The 21,582-nt window shown below is 38.8% G+C and overlaps 1 protein-coding gene across 1 annotated transcript in view; it reads right to left on the bottom strand.

Annotated features, from left to right (window-relative positions):
- Window positions 1–21,371, bottom strand: part of ETFA (electron transfer flavoprotein subunit alpha) — a 32,068-nt gene extending 10,697 nt beyond the window's left edge. Inside the window, exons 1-9 of the mRNA XM_068410790.1 lie at window positions 21,290–21,371; window positions 13,934–14,083; window positions 11,995–12,076; window positions 11,812–11,894; window positions 10,285–10,384; window positions 8,963–9,073; window positions 7,624–7,725; window positions 6,754–6,822; window positions 5,737–5,819 (exon numbers count right to left, since the gene is read on the bottom strand). Of these exons, the coding sequence (XP_068266891.1) occupies window positions 5,737–5,819; window positions 6,754–6,822; window positions 7,624–7,725; window positions 8,963–9,073; window positions 10,285–10,384; window positions 11,812–11,894; window positions 11,995–12,076; window positions 13,934–14,083; window positions 21,290–21,328 (819 nt within the window). The 5' untranslated portion in view covers window positions 21,329–21,371. The remainder of the gene's footprint in view (window positions 1–5,736; window positions 5,820–6,753; window positions 6,823–7,623; window positions 7,726–8,962; window positions 9,074–10,284; window positions 10,385–11,811; window positions 11,895–11,994; window positions 12,077–13,933; window positions 14,084–21,289) is intronic.
- Between the last annotated feature and the right edge of the window lie 211 nt (window positions 21,372–21,582).

Below are 21,582 nucleotides of genomic sequence, written 5' to 3'. Positions count from 1 at the left end.
ACACCACGGAATTCCCATCTGCCTTCCCCACCTGAGGTTTCTCAGCACATGCAACATCCAAATGCCTCTGCCTTCTGGGCAATCATATCACATTTCCAGCACAATCATCTAATCCAGTGTCAATTACTACATTGTGTATTTCCTAACTCCCGCCTTCCTGAGTTTTCCATCTCCATTTCTTGTCGCCTGTTAGTATTTTGTGCCTAATGTTGAAAGTAATAACACAGCAGCAACTGAACACCTGGAAAAAAAAAAAAAAAAAAAAAAAGGAAGTTCTGCCTGGCTGCGCTCTCCCTGCTGGACAGACCCTCCGTACTGTACCCTCCTCAAGAGGAAAACCTCGCAATAAAGCCTAAAATGGTGAAGGTGAGGCCTTCTAGCCGTGGTGCACTGATGGCTAACCCTGGATGGACACCCTGAGTCCTACAATCGTGAAATACTGGTCTGGTTAAGTCTTTGCTATTGCCAGCTAGGAAAACCTATAAAGAAAGGTAAAGTGGTTCTAGTACTGGACCCTGAAAGAACACAGACTTCAACAGAAAATAAATTTTAAAAGCGTGAGGTGAACATTTAAATTCTGAAGAGATTAAACTAGAAGGATGCCTTTCAGGCAGCAGATCCTTCACAAGGATAGAGGATAACAAAATCAACAGCCTAAAATGACACATACTTTCTGAAAAAAAGCAACTCACACTGCCACTGAGGTTTTATTTGTTTTCTGGGGGGAAGCAGTTGAGAGCAAGATAATTCTAGTACAACCCCATCCTCCTTCAAAAGCTAAAGGGAAAATACAATTAGAATAGGACACAAGGGACAACTTGTGAGACCATGGGAACAATTTGGGTGTCCAAACATAGGCGCCTAGTGGCATTGTAGATAGTGTAGGATTTCCCACCTGAATCACAGATGCTGCTCCAGAAGGAAGTCTCCAGGTCCCACACAGTAACTATCAGCCCTGTGAATGTACTTTTTATACCCTAGATGGCTAAAGTGGCATTAGACATCTATTTGCAGGGATTCAGTCATCCCCTATATGCCCCTTCCTTGCAAATCTCTACTGCAAAGGTCACAGTTCAGAAACTAACAGAAGCTACTTAAGACTTATAGCAGTTGCTTTTCTCTTCTCAGAAGAGTCAGCATTTTTTTGTTTCAATGTTAGATAAATGATGCAAGTTCATAAGAAAGATTACATACTACTTTGTATGTCAGAAATGTTGCTAATTATACCTAGGGTAAGGAAAGCTAACACAGAACTAATAAATGAAGCATCCATATTCCATTTATGAAAGTTTTAAATAACTGGAAAACATTATTTACCTTCTTTCTTCTCCTCCCCCATTTTCTTCTAGTTTCTTTCCTTTTTTGTGAAGATAGAACTGGGAAGATTTTTACTGTGAAAACTAAAGCCCCTGACTATTTGAAGTTTCTTGTCAAAAAATAGCAGGTACTCTGGGGTGGTGGTGGGAGGCTCGATTTGTGCAGGGAATTTAGTATTTTCTAACTGGAAATACTTAACTAATACTTAATAGTAGGCACTCATGGGAAGGATATTTCATCCAAAACCAACTAATTTGAACATCCTTACAAGGGCTTTTTTCTTAAGCAGAAACGGCACACCATGCTTAATCTGAGAACTGAATTTCCTTTTTTTGCAGAACACCTGCATATAAGAAACAGTGGGAAAAACTGGCTTCTAATTTAAAAAAAAAAACCACACTCCTAAAATGGTTGTCACTGATTAAAGACATTGAATATACTATATTACTTTTTTAATTAGGAAGGTAACATTTTATATTTTAATACATCCCCTTATGCCTAAAAATTTCCTTCCCTCCATCTCATCAAATACAAATCAGCCTTTTCACAATTGTAAGACAGAATGTTCAAACAGGAGTTGCAACTACCTGAAATCAACAGGCAAAATAAAAGCTACTAACAGAAACAAAAATAATATACCAAACATTTTAACAACTGGAATGAAATTATACAAAAGAAAAATTACTAAAGATCCAGTCAAAAAACAACAAAATGCATAAATTCCAACATGAACAAAAGCTCAAAGTTGAGATCCAAGGCTATTTTGGAAGGGTAGATGTACTGTACAGAGCTAACTCACACGGAAAGAAGGTGAAGTTTGTTCTCCTTAATTAACCGCATTCTTTTATTACTTAAGCAAAACGAACTACAATTGTTTCTTGACTGGCAGTTTGTTCATGTGTTAAGGCATCAGCATTTCAGGAAAGCTCCCGTGCCCAAGAGGTTCTTGTGTCCTGCGATGCACTGTCTGGGATGCACTCAAAAACTGAACCCAGTCACAGAATTACTGAAGGACCGGTGACCAAAATTACCCTTCCTTCACCAAATCCACAATCAAAGGCACAAGGGAAGAAATAAGTAGATCTTTTAGGTTACTCCCTTCTTACCCAATGATCAGCACAGAAACCCTCCCCAGCAGTCACACACAAAAAGCAGCAGCAGAAGCACCTCCCCTCTTCCTGAGCTTGTAACTAACTCTTCTGCCTCTGTAGTCTCAAAAATGACCCAATTCCAGAGTCCTTTAAAAACAATGCATTCCAATCCTCCACTGAGACTAGGCAAGAGACTATTAATAGAAGAGTAAGAGCATATGCTAAGATACTTTCCCATCAGAAACTAACAGCTGCACAGGAGAGCAAGTATGTCTCAAACTCCAACAGTTTCTTGTGTCCAAGATTCTTCCCCTGCTTAAAACCCACACACCCAGGAGGCTACACACCACGTCAACTGGAGTTCAAAACGAAACACAACTCAAGTCTCAGCTAATATAACTAAGCAATGTACAAAGCTGCTTTGCAATTCTCCAGCTAAAACCTCACGAGCTCTCCCCAAACTAGTGATACCAAGCACACCTCATAGGAAGAGAAAGCAGTCATCCTCTAGACGATTGTTAAAACAGCCAGTATAATCTTGATCTGATCAAGAAAGTTCAGTGCTACTCCTTCTTTAAGTGAACTCTGTCTTCCACTGCACAGGATTATTTTCTAGCTAAAATACCAAAAAGATAGAGAAGTAGAATTAGGAATGTGAAGTTAAGAATTTGCAGATTTAAATTGCCTCAAATTTAAGATACCCATCCAACACATTGAAAAACTAATTCCTCTAGTCAGCAATTCTGAGGGCTTAGTATCAACTCAACTTGCACTTTCATTAGAATTAACTAAATATTTTCTACTTCTAAGCCACTGTATGCTGTCCTTGCATGTATTTCAAGATCTAGAAGAAATACTTGAACAATTTGAAAGAAGGGGCATACAATTTTCAGTACTCTGCATAACTCACTACTTAGTTCAGAATATTTTTCAGAAGGGAGATGAGAGAGAAATGCATCAACCTGCTGACAAGAAGACGTAGCACCATGCAATTGTGCCAGTTAGGATCGTTTATTGACACAATAGCCAAACATTCATTAGTCAGCCCTGACTGACTAATGGCTATTTTAACAATCCTCTAGAAGAGGACAATGATGACATTGATGTGATCCTATGATGTGGCTGTATGTTCTTATGACTTTCACATGTTGCTATGAGCCATCTGTGGCAAGCTACAGCACTATATCTTCATCAAAACCTAGTCTTTTTTGTTTGTACGTAATTGTTTATATGCCCTTGACTCTGGAAAAAGTTTCATTGTTGAGCCTCACGATGCACAAACCAGAGCTGAGCTGTCTTCAGATTAGTGTTTTCCACTTCATTAATTGGTAGTGAAGAACTAACGATGGTCAGCCTCATCTCATGCCCTTTCAAAATACGCAGTTAAATGACACTCAGCTTCCTCCCTGGTTTTTAAAGGTTTGGGTACACGACAACCAGCTAAAGACTGCCTCCTTATGACAACCAGCTGTGCCTTCTTTAGAACCTGCCATTTCCATATATGCTGCAGTTGCACTTACTGAATTAGCGTTGGTTAGCTTGCTGAGACCTATAGCTGCAACACGTTGGACCTTATGCCTACCGTGTGATCAAAAGCAAGTGCATTAAATACAAACGTTCCCTTAGCAAAGAGAAAGTAGTACGCTGGGGGCTACAGCTGTCCTGCACTATGTCCAAACAATTACATACCATGCACAAAAGAAGGACCTGACCAGAAAGAAGAGTTAGGGTTGTGTTTGTAATTTATAAAGCCTCACAATTTCCTTCCAGAGCAGAGGTTAATGTCACTGCTATCAAGATTTTGGAAGGACACAATACGCAACCACATGGACCTTAAGTCCTATCAACAGGTCTATTCCCAAGAAGCTATTTTTTGTAGCAGTTTGTGATCATACAGATTTACAGGTTAAACAGTGTGCCTAAAAATAGCTCCACTTAGCCCTACAGGGCTATCATCAGAAGGCCTCTGACGAGGACTTAAAAAAAAAAAGCAACAAACATCCCTGTTTCAAGACAGAAGATCTCAGAAGCACGAAGCATCTTGTTCAAGAAAACCCAGCAGGCAGAACTGACAGAGTCTAAGAATCACAAGTTCCTATCTTTGATATCTTCAAGAACTGCTCTATCCTGCTGGATGTATTACTGGAAAAATAATGGTCATGGCTTGAAGTTCTCGAATTTGCGGTTCTTAATGGTACAAAGGCAAAACGTTTCAGATTCTATCAAGGCTTTGGATACGTACAGCTTTTTAGTATTATTTAAATTATTGCAATTTGGCAAATGCAGCAACTGAAATATGACAAGTTTCTCTACTAAGTTCCAGCTCACTCTCCCTTTCTGGTCTCATTAAACAATTAACAAGTAAAAAGTTGCTCTTTGGTGCCTTCCGTTGCCATACACACTCAAAGAGAACTGCCTGCTGAAAGGCTAAATGTTTACTTGGTTGTGTATCTCAAAGTGTACATCTGCCAGATTTCCATACCTGCCCATGTTCTTAGTCACAATTCCCTACTCATGTCCACGATCATTGCATCTCAGTACGTGCTAGCACACATTCTACCCCACATTCAGATGAGCTACATTTGTACCTTCTTATTTACAAATGCTCACGTGTGCTTTGTCTACCACTTTCCCTGCATTTCCCCAGGTCATAAGGAAGAATTAAAGTAGTCTCAGACTTCTACATGACAGAAAGGCCCCTCCTAGATCCAAAAAAACCAAGTAGATAGAAATCAGTCCCCTGTGATATGAGGATGCATAGCAGAAAAGGTGTGCAGCAGGTTATTTCCCAACATTAAGCCACTCATTAGAGTGTACCCTTCTTGGTATTTCATTCTACAGCAGCCAACCTGTAGATTATTTATACAAAAGTTCTGCTTGGAATGTAATGTAATAATCCAGTTACAGTTACCAAAACTTTAAAAAATTATCACCTGTAAAAAAAAACACCACACTTCCCACAGATCAAGCCACATATTGCCAACATAAACTTGAAATTATATTGATGACATCTTCTAGCATATCAAAGCTGGTTGTTAGAAAACTAAAAAATGTTCAGCACCAGCAACTATGCAAAAATCGAGCCCACAAAATCTGACAAAACTGTCTGCAGAATGCTTCTGATTGACCTACAGTAGAGATTTACATCACAGCTTGCTGCTGTAGTTTTGCAAATGCATGGTCAAGTGACAGTATGACAATGGGCACACTAAGATTTCCCTGTTAGGCTCAGTATTAAGACTTAGCTCATTTCTAAGCATTTGCTTTGAAGGAAAATACATGCTAGAAAACATCACAGCTCTTTTATGAAAGATATTTCCATACTTACTGGTGCTACTATTTTGCCCGTCTGTCCAACTTGCATGTCATTAGGAACAAAGCCAGCATCAACAGCTGCACGGGAAGCTCCAACTAGTTGAAAGAAAATATTCCCAGTGTTTTCTTTTAAAAGATTAGCGAGCCAAATTTATATCACCATAAAAGCACATGTATTTAACTGAAAAGTCCCACACTCTAAGGGCACACATTTAGAAACTTCCCTCTTAAGAGCTCTTATAGTAATCCCTCTCTATACCACTGGCTAAAACTTCCAAATACTAAGTGCTAATGCACTTCATAAGCAACAGGAAATCCTTATTCCCAGCACCAAAGGGCCATATATTTAAAACCAAGGATTTTAGTCTGGCATATTTCCATTATTTTTTCTTGTTGCTTTGTCAAAAGAGGATTTTCCCATAAATGCCTTCCCATAACGTTCCTCCGAGTTTCAATAGAACACATGTGCCAACTTATATCGCTGTGGAGCTGAAAAGTCAGGCATAGTACAGTAAAGAAAAATATCAAAGTAAACTTGAAAATGCCACATGGACATTCAGTTAGTGAAGCAACCAACTCAAAAACAAAACCACTCATGTAAAACTGTAATTTATTATTACATGTGAAATCTAAAACTAATGTAGCTAAAATGTTAACGCAAACCGTTCCTCCTCCTCCCCCAACCTGTACTTAAAATTTTTGCTGAAACACTTCAATCAGCTCTTCAAAGGGAGCTAAGACCGTTTTTAATTTATACAACTTCCCATTTTATTTGTGAGCTTGTGTTCTGGAGATTTGAAAAGGCAGGGAACACTACAGCTTAGTATTTTGCTTCACACACAGGCACTTAAATACACAGTTGACCACAAGGACAAGACAAACCTTTATCTATGACTAAACTAACAGAATTTTAAGAATTTATTTGGCAGAGACATGAAAATAAAAGACTTAAGGTGAACACTGTTTTTAGTGTGACCTTTTTAAATATAATAACCAGGGTTAAAAAAAAAAAAGAGGAAAACAAGTTTACCTGCAGCATGCAATTGATCCGCAAGATCATATAACAACTTAAAATTTTCACCACTCTTCAAGCCTCTCCCTTAAATTTAAGAACAAAAAAAAAAAAAGATGAAGAAAGAAAAACACAATATGCTGCAAGATTTTATTGCCTACATAAACTTTCTGTATGAGTATTTGCATTTGCAAAGGCATAAATATTTGCTTGCACAGGGTATTTTTTTGATATATTACTAAATAGTATTTAATATTTGGAGATTTAGCTTTTGTCTTTGTGATTAATACTATCATTTCATATGTAGAAACCAACACCACTCTGTCTAGTTTACTTCCTGCCTACAGCACCATCAAGATCATTCTCTGAAATGAGGGAAACAGGATCCTTTTTTTTACTAATTTGTGCTCCCTCTGCTGGCTTTAGGTACAAAACTCTAGCAGAATAACTAAGGAATAAGTTTTTAGCTGTAGGCTAAAAAATCAGTCCATCACTTTATACCTGAAAAGCAGAATATAAACATAATGATTTTTTAAAATCATTAAAGCCATTACATAATAATGTTTAGACTGCCTGTAATGATTAGCAATAATTTTAAACTTGACAGATTTGTATCTAAAACCACTTCATATTGCCATAATTTTAAAGGGAGTCACCAAACATGTCAATGTTCTTAAAAAGCCTACCAGTATATGTTAACCTCGTGTTTTGCGTCCTCATGAAACATACATGTTGGGTGCATTCCCACTGGCCCCTGTGCCATATTTTAGAATTACATCATAATTTTTTTAACGTATCACATTACAGTATTCTGCTACAGGTATTATTTAATCAAGATGTAGCACTACTTAAATGCAACGCGACATAGTTTTAATATCATCTACTTACCACCCGATACAACCACTTTTGCACTAGTAAGCTCTGGTCGATCGCTTTTTGTCAACTTCTGCTCAATCCACTCAGAGAGACCAACAGGCGGTGGAGGGGTTACTGCATTCATCACATGAGAAAAACACCCACAGGAAAAAGGATAAAGGTTGAGAATACATGCTTTTAAATTTGAGCTTAAACTTAATGCAAAAGTTTATTCTATAACCAACTCTACCCCAAGCTTTTAACTACTATCAGTAATTGCTCTACAGCTCTGCGTTACAAGCCTCTCTCATTAGTTGTGTTTAAATAACCTATAGTACAAGCTGCACTAAAATGAAGGTCTGTTGTATAATATATTGATACCAACCCAGCGTAAGTGTGGTTATTCCTAAGACAGGCAATCGAGCCAACTAAGTAGTGCAATGACAGTGCAATATGCTAATCTTAAGCATCAAGTAGCATTTGTTTTCTAACATCCACAGACATTAGGAAATACAGGATGGTTCAGGGGCAGGTACCAAGCCACTCAAAAACATGAGGACTGGGACACACACATGCAGAGCACATTACTAATGACTGGATTGCCTCTGCTGCATTTACAGCACAGTCATAAAAAGGCCCACAGCAAAAAACAGTAGAGGTGATCAAACAGTGGAACAGGTTGCCCCACGTGGTTGTGAAGTCTCCATCTGTGGTGATACTCAAAGCCTGACTGGAGACAGTCCTGGGCAACCTGCTCCAGCTGACTCTGCCTGAGCAGTGGGGTTGGACTAGGTGATCTCAGGAGGTCTGTTCCAACTTCAGTTACTTTGTGATTCTGTGACTGGATTTCTTTATTATCAAAGCTACGCTTTGATAAAATAATAATTTAAACTGATTTAGTTAAAACCAATATAAAACAATGATTTGCTATTCTCAAACCAATTTAAACTGCTACTAATTTAGCCAGACACTGTAATGACCTATCTCAATTGAAATACAATCAATTAAACCAAAACCATGGACAGCCAGCCACTTTCATTTTTGCCCTATCTTGCTTTGCAAACTGATCTGGCTGTTCAAACAGCTGTAACTTCAAATAAGAAGTTTCAAGATTGCAGTGGCAGAGGTTTAAGCAGCAAGTGAAACAGGCAGAGATAATCTCCATTTCTGGTCGAAGAGAAAATAGCAACTGAGCAGATAATCCATATTTTCCCTTACCAGACATCACTAAAAAGTGCAACTGCCCATATTAAAAGCATAAAGCTGACACTATGACAATCAGTTTGCTTTGACAAATACTGCAAAACACCACCCTGCAATGAGCAAAACTAACTATTACATGAAACGACAAAATAACAGAACAAATACTCACGCTTTTCTAAACTGGCACTACCACCACTTGTTGGGGCAGCCTCAAAAGAAGTTCCCCGTATGGTAAATACTTTAACCGCTTCATCACATTGCACAGTGCAAAGAATATTTCCTAAAAAAAGGATCACATCATATTTTTTACAGAAAGTATCAGACATAGCACGCTTTTTAAAAAACAAATCAAATATTAAAACTCATTAGCAGTTGTACTGGAATAGGCAACATTCAGAAAGTTACTTCCCAAAATTGCAGTTTTAGATGACCAAAACTTGAAACCTAGGCACTTAATGAATGTCGACTACAAATATTTTAATTCACTTTTTAGCTCCACGTTTCTGAAGTATGACAACAAATCCTCCTTTAAAGGATACAGAGCATTCAAGTCACCCCTTATGAATGAGCTTTTAAATTTCAGAAGAGAAAAAAAAACACTTAAAAGTGACTTAAAAGCATCATTCTTAAACAAAGTGTCTATAATTCAACATAGATCTTTTATCCCGTTGCACAACTTCATCAGAACAGAAGACAATAAGGCCTGCTCCAAGTATTTGTGGGATTGTGTTTCTTCTCAATAATATATCATATAAGGTATTTACTTCACCCTGGAGCCTGCAGGGAACACTAAAAGAGAAAAAATGCTGCAACGCTATCTATTCATAAACAAAGTCATCTTGAAAGTGTGAATTACTGGGAAGTAACTTAAAAGTGCAATATAAAAACCACATTCTGGTACTGTAACTCAAAACGTAACACCACGCTGGTACACATGGTACCATCTTGTCCAGTAAAATTAAGAAACACAAGCTAATGAGCTCATGTCTAAATTAAAACACTGGGTCAGACAAGCATTAGAGAAACAAGACTGAAAAAAGAATTGTAAATTAAGTCAACTAAATATTATAAATAATTAGTTCAATGTCTTCAGAACTAGGAAAAGTAATCCTGTGGTATCTTAAATCAGAACTAATGCTAGTCATCTTAAATAAAGCTGGACAATTAACGTCTTACATTTTACAAAATCTGATCATAAGTACATTAACAAAGAAATGCAGTATGTACAAAGGAGACTATCAAATTCTATTAGTTGAAGTGATAGACCTGGTTTCTAGCAGATAGTACCAAAGTTATTGGGATTACTTGCTTTCTCACACACGGAGCATCACATCCATCCCTAGGTTTCACTTGCATGAACCACAGCAATGCAGACTGTAAAGTGAAAATTCCTATCACATTCCAAGGTTCTGCCAACAGGATTATGTAGAAAAGTTACCAGCATTGGGTCCTTTATTGCACAAATACCACATACCTTTTGTGATTACTCACCTGCATACATAGTTCTCACAAAAGTGTCTGGTGACTGAATTTCAATTATGTCAGAAACAGGGGCAACATCAAGTTTGCCAGCCACTCTGGGAATAAGATTCTAGAAGTTAAAGATGAAAAGTTAACAAAGTAAATGCTAAGTAAAATGCACACAGTCAGTAAAAGAACACCTGCTGTCCCAATTTTAACTTCATATAATGCTGTAAGTAAAACAGCTACTAATGTAGCTTTAACAGCCAAACAAAATCCCATTATTGTAATAACATTAGAAATTTTATGAGATTTACAGGAAGTAAACCCTTAATTCAATATCTTAAATTAGGAGGCTTATTTGCTTCAATAGTTTAAAACTGCATATAGATGCAATTTGCTCAGAAATTTGACAATTATGGATTGCTGAGCTTCAAGGAAAAAAAGCATTTTTTTGAAGCTAGTTACCAGAGACATAGCAAAAAAAACCCCTGCACTCTACTCTCAAAAGCCAAAAAGTTATAATTTTAAAAATATTAAAATATATATTCTCCTGCTCTGAAATTGACTCTAGAAAATTACCTAGCACCTTTAGAAATAAGTAGTAGGATAAAAAGGGCAACATAAATCATGAAGAAATTAATGACAGCAAGAGCTCTGCTTGCTTTTTGTCCCCCCTCACCCCAATCTGGTACAACACAAAGGGACCAGTTCTTAAATTTTTACTCACATTAAGCACTCAAATACGGAAGCATAAGCTTTAAAGCAAAAGCTATTAACCTTTACTACGACATGGCAGATCAAAAATTAAAAGAAAAAATAAAATTAAAAAACCCCTAAGATTTAAGATATGTAAAGATTTCTCCTAGCAAAATTACAAGTATATGGATTAATATTGATTGGAAGTGAAAGCAGTCAGACGGAAGGCTGATGTCATTATTCATCCCGCATCAGCAAGATTTCTGAAGTACCCTTTTTCTCTAATTTAGCTGCACTACAACGTTGACCAGACTGTTACTACTGAGGCTCTCTGCGTACTTAAAAACGCTCCTTAAAAAACAAGTTTTGACAAATTGTATTTTCATAAAAAAATATCTTAGCTACAACTTGGATCTGGGTTATTTATATATATTTACAGGCATTTCAATTTGTGTTACTTACATCATAGGCGTAATTTCCCCCCTCCAAAAAGATTTCCTCCCAATAGGTCTGCACACTCTCCTTTCACATTTTTCATCTCAATTTACAGTGCTTTTCCTTACAATTTTCATAATGCTTTCAGATCACTTAATCTGTGTTATCGTACATTTGCCTTGGGTACATAGAACTAGCTGGTCACCACTAAATATTTATTCTACGCTGTTCCTTTGTCCAACTCAGCCCATAATAAAACTCAGACATGAATCTAATGTGTTCTTAAGCAAACTACTGTAACTTTTTTTTCAAACTCAGAACTGTCCATGGCTGACCTCTCTCAGGCATTTGATTCACACTCGTACATACAATAGTGTCTGTCTCTTTCCTACAAGAAATTTTTGACGCACGTTGATCACTTACCTTCCCAAAGGCAGATGCTCCAGCACAAATGTGGGTGTAATTAAATTTTTTATGAGTTTCCAAAATCAAGGGAGTCAGCTCCTCTGAGGATGAAAATATATTGCTCAAAATTTACAACTCTCTCATTTTCAATCACAAATATAAATACCATTTCTTCTGTCAATAGATAAAAACAACTCTCACCTGCTAGAAATCCCTTGTATACATCGTGCTGAGCCACTAAAACTTTTGCAACACCCTGCACTTTGCTGACTTCTTGTGCTACCTATGATTACAAATGAATTATTATTAGTTTGTATTATAACAGCACATGAAGGTTTCAACTAAACCTAGAGCCCGATGGTGGCAGGCACCATAAACAAATAACAAGAAAGTCCCTGCTGCAAAGAGCTTACAGCCTATAGACTAGTGAAAACCAGAACACAAAAGTATGTGCATTTCAAAATCAGAACGAACCTGATGGAATAAAATGCAGATCTACTGACTCAGAGCACAGTGCCTTATGGGATAATGAGAATGAATTTTGTGAATAAGAAAACTACTGAGCAAATCAAACATAGGAAAGCTTGCCTTCTCTATGCAGGCTTACACAGCAACCTCATGATTTATTACAACACCCGGTAACAACCACAGTTGAGGATTATTGCTCAGTATTCTGATATAATCATCAGGAAACCAATCCTAGTTTCTTTTAAATCAGTCAATATCTACCACACAGGCACACAATGCAAATGCAAATGTACAGCAATGTTATGATCTTTGTCCAAATTTTAGAAGCAATCCTTTGTCTGCAGCTAACTCTTTGCCTACTGATGTGATGTATATTTTCAATTCTATATTTATGCATTTCTTTCTTTTAAATTTGCAGAAATGAAGTTTAAATGATAAAAGGGTTGTTGCAGATCAGAGGGAAGAGGACTGACAGCAGTGTCTGGAGACCACATGCATCATCCCAGAACTAGCGCAGTTTTACTGAGTTCACCAAGTATCAGTTTACCCTCAAAAATTAACAAGAGGAAATAAACAAAAATTCCGTAATAATTGCTACAGAATATCTGTTTGAGTAACTGGTTCTTTTGTCCTATCAATACAGATTCTTAGCAAGAAGCTTAAAAACCCCCAAACTTTGATTTTCTGTAAAATACTTTTCCCCAGCATGACATACGTTGCCAAATAGACACCATATACGTAGTATTAAAAAACAAAACATTCACAATCATTTTTCCACTATGTAAGTACCAAAAAATAAGGAAACTCAAAGATAGACATATCAGGCAAAATTAATTTCCTTTTTTTCTTGATCTAGATAAATATTTGCTTCCAGGTCTCCACCCCTAACCCCTGGGTCTCAATTTAGAAGAGCCAGTGAGGTTTCTCCACCAATTCGTGAATTAGCTGCCATAAGTATGCCCCCCACCTGAGATACTACATATTGCTTTCAGAGTAACAATTCATAAACAATAGCCTAGTATGAAAAATAGACATAATTATTTGCACTTTTACTGTTCACACAAAACTATCATGCTGGAATAAGAGCGACACTAATGTACTAACTATATCGTCTCTAGATTTTGCACATAAAAACTAGACTAACAATACAACAACTAACATACGAGAGACTTCAGACGAGCTAAATGATAAAGTCAAGAAGCACTCATTTCAGAATTTTAGTTTGCAAACACACTCTCACTACGTTACTAGTAGCTGACTAGTAAACTCAAGATGCTCAGCAGCCCTGTTTGTCACTGTGCTGTTTCATTTCTGCTGGTTTCCATTTGAACCAGTGCAAGCTTCTTTCCATGTTCTTCACGCTGCAATATTTGTCTTTCAAGCTTTACAGGGAAATATTGTTTTAAAAGTTAGTTGTCCTTTAGTCCTATAAAAATTTGCTTGCTTAAGCTTATAACAACTGATATTGATACTCTCCCTTGGGAAATTAAATCTATACCCATATTTTCACTTCAGAAGAGAAGTAGTTCAAGTGCAGGACATTTCCGGCAGATTAGCAACTCCTGGCACAGTTCCCCTTCACTACAGATTATTATTCAGGCTGACCGAGACGCTACCAAGTATTGTTTCACTGCATTCATTATTTCATTCATATGAAAACAGCATTTCCTACCTTGTCACAGCTGGTACCAGCTACTAAACAAGAAACTTCACCTCCAAGACGTTTTGCCGCAGTGATAGCATTTAGTGTAATGGGTGTAAGTCTCTCATTGTCGTGTTCTGCTACAACTAATGTACTCTGAAACCTCCGGAGCAGCGATGCCTAGAAAGAAAGAAAGAAAGAGAAAGAGAGAGAGAGAGGAGTCTGATACTTAGCATTTAAGTAAAACTGTTCTTAAGAGCATCCAATGCTTTACAGAAAGTTATCAATTATATAAACCATAAAACACTGCTGTCAAAAATTATCTAGATTTAGCCTATTTAGTTTATTAAGTAGGCAGAATACATAAGGTGTTAAAAAAAGTATAAACTTGCTTGAATTCAGCATATCTATAACATGCTATGTTTAAACTAAAACCTCAGGAAAATACTGAACAATATTAAGAAAAACATTTTAATACATTACATTCAAGCTCAGTTGATCAACTTAACTAAGCACCTTAAAGAGTGAAGATTAGACCAGCAAGACTAAGATACAAGGAAACCAAGGGTAGCAAATAAGAATTTAGTTATAGGGTTTTCTTTGGAGGGGAGGGGGCTGGGTGGTTGTTTTGGGTTTGTGGGGTTTTTTTCCCCTATAGGTTTTACCCAACATCTAGCTACAGAACACACTTTTAAAATTAGTTATGTATAAAGACAAAATTGTATGCAGGGGCAGGATGACAACTAAGCAGCAAGGGCTCACAGCCTGAAAACACACTAACAGAACTGTTGAACAGCATCGGGTTCCTTTTTCTCCTATTTTCCTCTAAAACATTTGACGCTTGACCACCCAGTCTACCACCACAATTTAATGGTCCTTAAATAATAATTTTGACCAATTCACCATCCACACACACAGACTTTAACTTCTAAAGCAAAAATGAAAGAAAAAAAAAAAAAGGAAAAAAAAAAAGCAAAGAATTGCCATGAAACCAAACCAAACTATTCTAAGCTCTGAGACTTTCTAACTTCCAGGTGAACCTGGAAAAAGCATTATTCCTCCAAGACTAATACTAGAGAAAGTGTTTGGGGTGGGAATGGGAATATTATCCTTCAAGTCTTTGTTTATCCTACATAAAGCCTAAATCAAGACTCAAGTTATGATCAATGTAATATGGAACACATGGTAAACAAATATATATTCATGAATATGATCAAGGCACAAATACTAACACAATGCTGAAGACTGCACAGCCAAATACTACTTTTTTAAACATATATTCTGACCCCATCTCCCCTCATGCCAAATACACACTTGCCCACCACTTAAAATAGAAAAAACACCTTCAGAAAATGAAAGGCTAAAATTCGGATATGGACTTCAACCACACAAAGCCGACCAACATGCTAAACTTCACACAGGGAAAGCACATCCTGAAGACTTCCCTTAAGCTAATCACGGTGTAAAAATATAAGTACAAAGATAAGTTTTTGCAGAATCAGGATCGTAATTTGTCATTTTGATTAAAACAATAAGGATTCTTGTAAAAGTGCTCTGCATTTCATCTTTTATGCTGAAGATCCCTTGTTATGACTAAAGATTCTAAGACCATTTGAAGCCAATTGCCAGTAACAAAATATTTATTGCCAATATAGATCAGACACCATATTTTTGATTATGTTTCATACATCATTTGCAATAAAAGAGACTTTAGTCACCGTTTGAAGAATAAAGCCATGCTTTTGCGGCAAAAAGCCCACTTTTCCAATGATTTATAGTCATGTCGCAGGGTAAAGTGGACCATGCTCCTGAAAGACTCTGAAGTTTTCAAATTTCCAAAGGGAGCCACGTGCATTTTAAACACGCACTTAATTCTGACTATATCATGATCTCTTCCCTAAATAAGTACTGCACCACCAGAGGAGCTCTATATCATTCTGTCAAAAGATTCTAGAATAAACTGAGAAATTATTTTTTTTAGCCACAAAGAGTAAGAGCAGTGGATGTTGCTTGAGCAGACTCAATAATACAGCATTAACTCGGTATTACTTCTAAACTGATAATCCTGCATTTTATACTTGTGGGAACTGCACACTGGAAGATTACCTTATGCCTACATGCATGACATTTCTGAACACAAAGACAGCACCAGATTTACAATAAATTAGAAGTCACATTCTAGATCCTGGGTAAGAAACCTGGATGACAAATAAGATTCCTACACAAGTCTGAATTTCAATATACTAACACACAAAATATTTTTTTAAATAAAAAACAAAAATAAACTGACTTTTGTTTGTTGCAATAAAGATTCTTCAGTAAAACCAAATTCATCCAGTCACATATGGTCCTGAAAACTGAGAATCTGCAATGAGTCTATGAAGAGGACAGGTAGTTATTTTGATGAAGTAACTTGTCCAGCTGCATATGTGCGAGAACAACCCACTATTTCACTGACATAATTTCTCCACCTGTACTTTGGCAGGATGCCTAGTTTCAAGCCTAGATAAAATAGGAAGGTTGAGTATAAACCTAACCAGCTGACAGCAAGGATAAAAAGCGCAAGAAATAAGACACACAGACCAAACCATGGAAAGCAATGCCTTGAGAGGGAACAGTAATCAGCACTTGTGCCACAGAAGGCTCCTGGTGAAAACCAAGCTCTGGAAAATCAGGCTATCCAAAGAAATCAATTACAGTTAAACATCCTACACACTTGGGCAATCGAGTGGCTTCTCAAGCATGCCAGTAGATTATGAACACATCTGCCAGCAACCAGCACAACTGGAAATTTGTTTCACCTAGGTTTAAACATAAATTGAAGCTAGGCACCTATTTTCCCTCTGCAGCAGAAACATCTACGTTTCCCCTCTGGTGAAAACTCCAGGCAGTGATTCAGTTTATACTAAAAATAAACATTTATGAAGGAAAACTATCTGGAGTTTCCAACTCCCCCTCCTCCCCTCCGTCCCCAGCATTTACTGTAGAGCAAACCTGGCCTCCAACTTCCAGATGTCTAGAAGTTGGTAAGATTAACCTACACGTGCAGTATACATCAATTAAGCCACTTGCAAAGTACCAAAGGGTTCTCTGAATCTATCATCTCAAGTTTCCCCAAAGCATCTTTTTGCTCCCCACCTGAGAAACTCAGCAATGTTTTCTGAGCAGAATGTGAAAAAATTAAGCATAATATCCAAATTTCTAGGCTTCAGACAAAATAACGCAGACTACTCACTGCTACTGTCCCAGCCAAATGTTAGAAATCTGGACATGCCCAGCAGACGTGCACAGCTAAACCCACGCACGAGGCCAACACTCCATACATCCAGCATACTCATTCCATTTGTGCAGGTGATCTGCTCTTCACAGCAACACCAACGCAAACTGAACGTATGTTGGTCTTTCAGCACACAGACACGTCACCTGAACAGCACACAAGCAGGCCCAGCGCTTCTTAAATACAGATTTGCTGCTTATATGCTACAAAACATATGTATTAACATGTGAGAAAAGTGTTGTAAATCTTTGCTCGCTGCTTGGCGAGCCTGGTGAGCAGACAGGTACCAATGGCCTCTACACCCAATAGTCAATAGCTGACTGCCTGCAGCCTGCTCCAAGGACACTTGCTGTAATGCAGGAATTATGAAATCAGCTCTGCGAGTAACACACATGGCAGGCACAGGACCAAAAGATGGGACAGCCAAAAAGTCTTTCCAGAAATGCAAGAGCTCCAGCAGGTGTATTCTGCATGGCCTCACACTCCAAATATGCATGAATGTAAAATAGGCCGTTAGAAACTTCACCCAGGAAACTGAAGTATGCCTCCCAGCCTCTTCAGAGGAGCCACTGCAGATTTTGGGAACTAAACCAAAATAGAAATTCATAAGGCAAAAGCACCTCACAACTTGACCCAAAAAGGTATCTCTAGAGCTGATTTTCTTAGCTGCAAAAACAAACTGGCCAGAAATCAATATTTTAAAACTGCTTAACAGGAATTATGTATCTCATAGAGACCCATTATAACTGGGGCAAATTCCCAAGAACTGACTCCAGGAACTAGGAATCGGGGTATGACTAAATACACATTCCTATACAACAAAACAATGCCTAATTCTATTCATAGGCAGTCTTGTAGCTGCAAAGCTTAAAAAAAAAAAGAAAAAAATATTTGGGAAGCTCAGAGAGAGGAGGGAGCTCTAGCAATAACGTTTATACTTCTTCTAGAACCTTGTCTCCCTTTAGCCTGCACCCAGGGCTAAACAATAACCAGTTGTTCTATCACCCAATGTTCCCTCCCCAGCTGAGAAAGGGAACTGGGAAAGTAGGAAGATTTGTGGGTTGAAATTTAAACAGATTTCATAAAATAAGAAAACCAATATTGATACTAACACAAAAGACAAAAAATTATACTTAGCCCATAGAGTGATAGCAAGCCCCTCCAGGGAGAGCAATCATGGAGAAGAAGAAAGAGGGAGAAAACAGCAAAGAGCCCCACCCATTCCCAGCAGCTTTCCCATTTATAGTGAATGTTAAGTTAATGTTATAGAATACAGGTGTGGGCCAGCCTGGGGCAGCTGCCCTGGGTTTCACTGCTAATGGCCTTGATCACCATCCCACAGCTGGCCACAGACTGAAACAAAACAAAATGTAACAGAAAATTGATTCTATAATTTTATCCCCACAAAACCAGGACATACCTCTGTACAGATCTGGCTAAAGAAGTCTAAGCAACAGCTATTTAACTCCAGGAAACACTAACCAGAAAAACAACATTAAAGACACCTGAACTGAAAAGGAGCTACAACTGCAGCAAAGAACAGCAAAAGAAATAAAGAAAATGCTTATAAAGAGGATTTATTTAGGAATCACAATAAAGACTTAAAATTAAATAGGAAGTGAAGCAGCAATAGAAAGATACAATACAGAAGAAACTTTTCCAGATATATCTCATGCAAACCCATTAATAAAAACCAAAGCAAAGCCGTTTTGAAACACAGACACCACTACTGAAAGTGAACTCAAGACAAATGAACACATTTAAAAAGTTAATAGTCTGAGCTTATCAATGACAATTGAAGGATATTTCCCTAACACTACAACTGTAGCACAGTACTTTGAGTAAGAAAGACATGTTTCAGGCTATTAAACCTATTTATCTGAACTATCCCAGGCTAAAAAAAAAAACAAAAACAAAAAAACACAAACAAACAAAAAGAAACCCACACATGCATCATGAGATATGATATGAAATAAAATCCACTGTTTTCAGAAACACCAGGAAATTGAAAGCTCTGAACAAATGAACAGGAACTCAAAGACAGAACAGCTGTGAAAACTGCCCCCCCAAAAAAACACTGTGAAGACAAAATAAAAGTACCTGCTCAATATCACTAAAAATTAAATGACATTTCACTTTATTCAAAAGCTACTATATGGTAAAATACTATACTACAAAGTGAGAAAGAAAACCTGACAGTTAAGACCACATTCACTTGAAGATCTCAAACAACTTCATAAGAACATGCCTGCTATTTTGTTTAAGCCAACTCTAAAGCATCTTTTGCCCCCCTAAAAAACATACTGCAGAAACAAACGCAACTTTTATTCTATCTGGTTCTTTCCAACAACAGCAGAACCCCGAAATATTATACAAAGCAAAAGAGTTTTCCTGAGAAACAAAGAGCCACAATGCCCTTCACTGGGGTTTTTTTGAGGGACCATGGAGTTAGAAGTGAAGCAGACCAAGAGATTCAGTTACAACTTGAAACAGCCAAGACTAGCACTGCTTGCCCTTCATGAATATCCTTAGGATAAATTCTAACTTCAACACAGGTTGAATGACAATTGGATACAAAATTAAAGGCATTGGTATTATATCCACCTACAACCATCTTGGCCCCAAACTGCTGCAAAATATCATATAAGAAGGAAAAAGAAAAAAACCCACACACACACCATCTCTCTCATCTTGTTTTTCTCTAGACTCTCTTAAACTCTTGAACTGCATGAGCAGTGCTGAAATGGAGTTTGCTTTGCTTGTCTTGCAACTACATTGTTACTCACACCCATGCACACAATGTTTCAATGCTTTTATTTTATAAACTTTTGAGTTTAGATGCATATGGCTGAAAAACAAGGAGCTGACCTCATGTTTCCAGTACATGAAACTGAATTGTGCACTGACTATGAGAGTAAAGTATTATTTACACAGCAGGACCATATGTTCTAGGAGCTCCAGAGATCATTGAGACCTTTGTCCTGCAAAGCCTACAGCCTAACAATAACTGAAAGATGTCCATGATTAAAACAGTTATTATTTTTAGATTAACTAAATCATGTATGTCCTGGTCCACCTTTGCTCTTCAAGTCATTTTAAGTACCTGAAACTTATTAATATATCCATAATTCCTATTTTAGAGCTCTACAGAACTGTAATACCTGTAAAAGCCTCAGAGAGCTCAAAAAGAAATTTGTAAGATTTAAAGCTCTTTTAGAAGGGCTATTTACACACAGTTTCAGCAGAGGGAGAGTCTCCTAGTGCATGCTAGGGGATCAAACAGATATTCAGGGACACTTCATGAATCATCTACTCCAACTAACCTTGAGTTCACCTAGTTGTTAAATTTGGCCACATAGCCACCAGGACACACCAAGCAGCAAATGGCCTCCAAAAGCCCAGCACTCCTCCCAGCTGAGCAACATGAAGGTCAATACGGAAAAGCAACAAGTGTTTCACATTAGCTTCGGTCCACAGATTGTGACAATTAAAGCAATCACATTTCTGCACAGCTAAGTTCATGGGACTGAGAAAGGCTGTATTAATCTCACAAAACCCCAGAAAGCCTCTCCTTGAGCCACAAATTTCTAACATTGTTAAGAGTTGCAAACTCGAAGAGTTTTTTCCAGCTGTACGAAAGCACTCCCGTTCCTCACCTAGTCCTGTACGAGGGTGGAGGAGTGGGAGGACTCGGGGAAGTTTGAGACTTCCCTCACGACTACGTTAGTCCTTCACACCGGGCACCAATCCTCAACTCCTGCCTCCAGTGAGCACTGGCAAGGTCTTCTCAAACAGTCGGCACTCGCTCAGAAACTTTTAACAGCTACGGTGTGGAAGAGAAGCGGGGCCCAGCAGAGGAGTTAGGCCCCGGCGGCGCCTGTCGCGCGCCCCCGCCCCGGACACCACCGTTGCCGGGCGGGCCGACGGCGGAGCTCGGCCCCGCGCCACCTCTGCCCCACTGGGCACGGGCCCAGGCGGCCGGGGCGGAAGGAAGGCAACCGACGCCTCAGCACCCCGCGCCGGAGCGGGCCGTCTGACGGCCGCAGGGGCGCGATGCGCTTTCCCGCTTTCCCGCCCTCACCGTCACCGCCGCCCCCGCCCGCACTCACCACCCGCCGCACGCGCTGCGCCGTGACCGCCCGCAACATGGTTCCGCCGCCCCGGCCGCGCGCCGCTCTCGCGAGAGCCGCGCGGCGCCCCACCCCGCCGCCTCATTGGCCGGAGCGGCGGGCCAATGGGCAGCGGCAGAGAGCAGACGGCCCGCCCCCCCGGCCAAGGCTGGCCGACGGGCGCGCGGGGGGCGGTTCGTTATTGCGGGCAGCACCGACACCGGCCCCCGCCGCGGCAGCGGAGGGGCCCGCACACCCCCCCGTGCGCACCTCCCGCGTGTCCCGCAGCCGGC

The sequence above is a fragment of the Nyctibius grandis genome, chromosome 11 (assembly GCF_013368605.1).
Source record: "Nyctibius grandis isolate bNycGra1 chromosome 11, bNycGra1.pri, whole genome shotgun sequence".
In the NCBI taxonomy this organism is placed as follows: Eukaryota; Metazoa; Chordata; class Aves; order Nyctibiiformes; family Nyctibiidae; genus Nyctibius; species Nyctibius grandis.
The sequence above is the reverse complement of the archived record's forward strand: the minus strand, read 5'-3'. Positions and strand labels throughout refer to the sequence as shown.